General features: G+C 40.0%; 1 protein-coding gene across 1 annotated transcript; it reads right to left on the minus strand.

The window, feature by feature from the left end:
- Positions 1-280: 280 nt before the first annotated feature.
- On the minus strand, positions 281-1,174 carry LOC143878958 (uncharacterized). Its single transcript, XM_077381170.1, has one exon. The coding sequence runs from the start codon at positions 1,172-1,174 to the stop codon at positions 281-283; it is 894 nt and encodes a 297-aa protein (XP_077237285.1).
- Positions 1,175-1,637: the final 463 nt, after the last annotated feature.

Raw genomic sequence — 1,637 nt, forward strand, 5'->3', positions numbered from 1 at the left:
TGTGATTTCACCACTGCCATTTGCAAGACCCTGAATGGTATTTGAATTCCTGCGGGAGTTTATCACAGTATGAAAGAAATGAGAGTTTGAGTCTTCAAGATTTAGCCAATCAATCCGGGATTTCTGGCGAAGCATAGATTCTTCCAACTTTGCAGTACGGAGGAATATTTCGTTAGATTGATGTTCTTCTTCTTTTAGAGCGTTGTTCCCAGGATCAGCAGCAACTTTCATTTGAATCTCTTCCAGCTCTTTTCGGTAGAAAGGGGTCAACACATCGATTCTACCAAAAATTTGAGCATTCCATTTTTTTAATTTCAGTCTTCACAAATTTCAGTTTCTGTGTCAAACGATACATTGGGTTGCCGACAACTTTTCTATTCCAGGCTTCCTCAACAATGGGGAATATGGAGATATCTTCAGTCCACATATTATGAAATCTGAAGGGTTTAGCACCCAAACTTTGATGGTTTTGGAGGTTAACAACAATTGGGGCATGATCTGAAAGACTGGGAGGGAGAAATTTTGCAGATGAAAGGGGGTAGGAGTTAATCCAATCATGATTAACTAAAGCTCTATCAAGGGTTCGGAGCTTTAAGTTATTGAATCGGGATTTGTTGTTCCAGGAGAATTGAGAGCCGAGGGCTTTTAAGTCAGTTAGGGAGCAATCATCGATACAATTGTTAAAATCCTCAAGATCTTTGCTGACCGGAGGAGCACCTCCGAATCGTTCATCGGAGAATCTAGTAGTGTTGAAATCCCCTATGACAATCCAATTTTCGGAATGACCAGACGCAATTAGCCTAATATCTTCCCATAAGACTCTTCTGCTAGTACCAGAGTTGTGAGCATACACAGGAGTTAACAGGAATGAAAAAGTAGTTTCCAGGAAAGAAACTTTACCATGAATGAATTGAGGGGAGCTTTCATGGAACTGAAAGTGAATCAGATTTGGGTCCCAAATGATCCAGATACGACCATTATCAGCATGTTCATAATTGTCAACAGAAAGCCAGCCATCTTTTATATCAGAGATATACTCATTCATTTTTTCTTTGGGAGCTCTGGTTTCAGATACACAGATGAGCGGAATTTTATTTTTGAGGAGGACATTACTGATATCCTTCCTCTTTATTTGGGTCCCGAGACCCCTAACGTTCCAAGCCGCGATCTTCATTATCAATGACAGATTTAGGAGCTTGGGCCACCAAGTGCATCGGGAATCCTATGTATAGGTTAGTGCACAAACTTAAAGAAGTTAAAAGACAACTTGCTTCATGGAACAAGGACATTTTTGGTAGAATTGATGTGATGCTTCCTTTAGCTCACCTCAAACTGGAAGATATTCAGATCAAACTTGCAAATAACCCTGCGGATCAGAGAATCAATGAGGCCGAAATTGAAGCTAGAAATGAATTTTGTACGGTCGCTAGGAGGGAAGGGGCGCTTTACAAACAAAAATCTAGAATTGAGTGGCTGTGTCAAGGTGATTCTAATACAAGATTCTTTCATGCTGCTGTCAGAACCAGAAATCATTCCAATCACATTATGGCTATGGAAAGAGAAGACAAATCCATCTCTTATGATCTTGATGAGATATCTGGTATCTTGGTCAATTTCTATCATAAGCTCTTAAACAG

This window comes from Tasmannia lanceolata, unplaced genomic scaffold, assembly GCF_043159265.1.
Source record: "Tasmannia lanceolata isolate RefF3 unplaced genomic scaffold, GAP_Taslan_0.1 ptg000006l, whole genome shotgun sequence".
Lineage (NCBI taxonomy): Eukaryota > Viridiplantae > Streptophyta > Magnoliopsida > Canellales > Winteraceae > Tasmannia > Tasmannia lanceolata.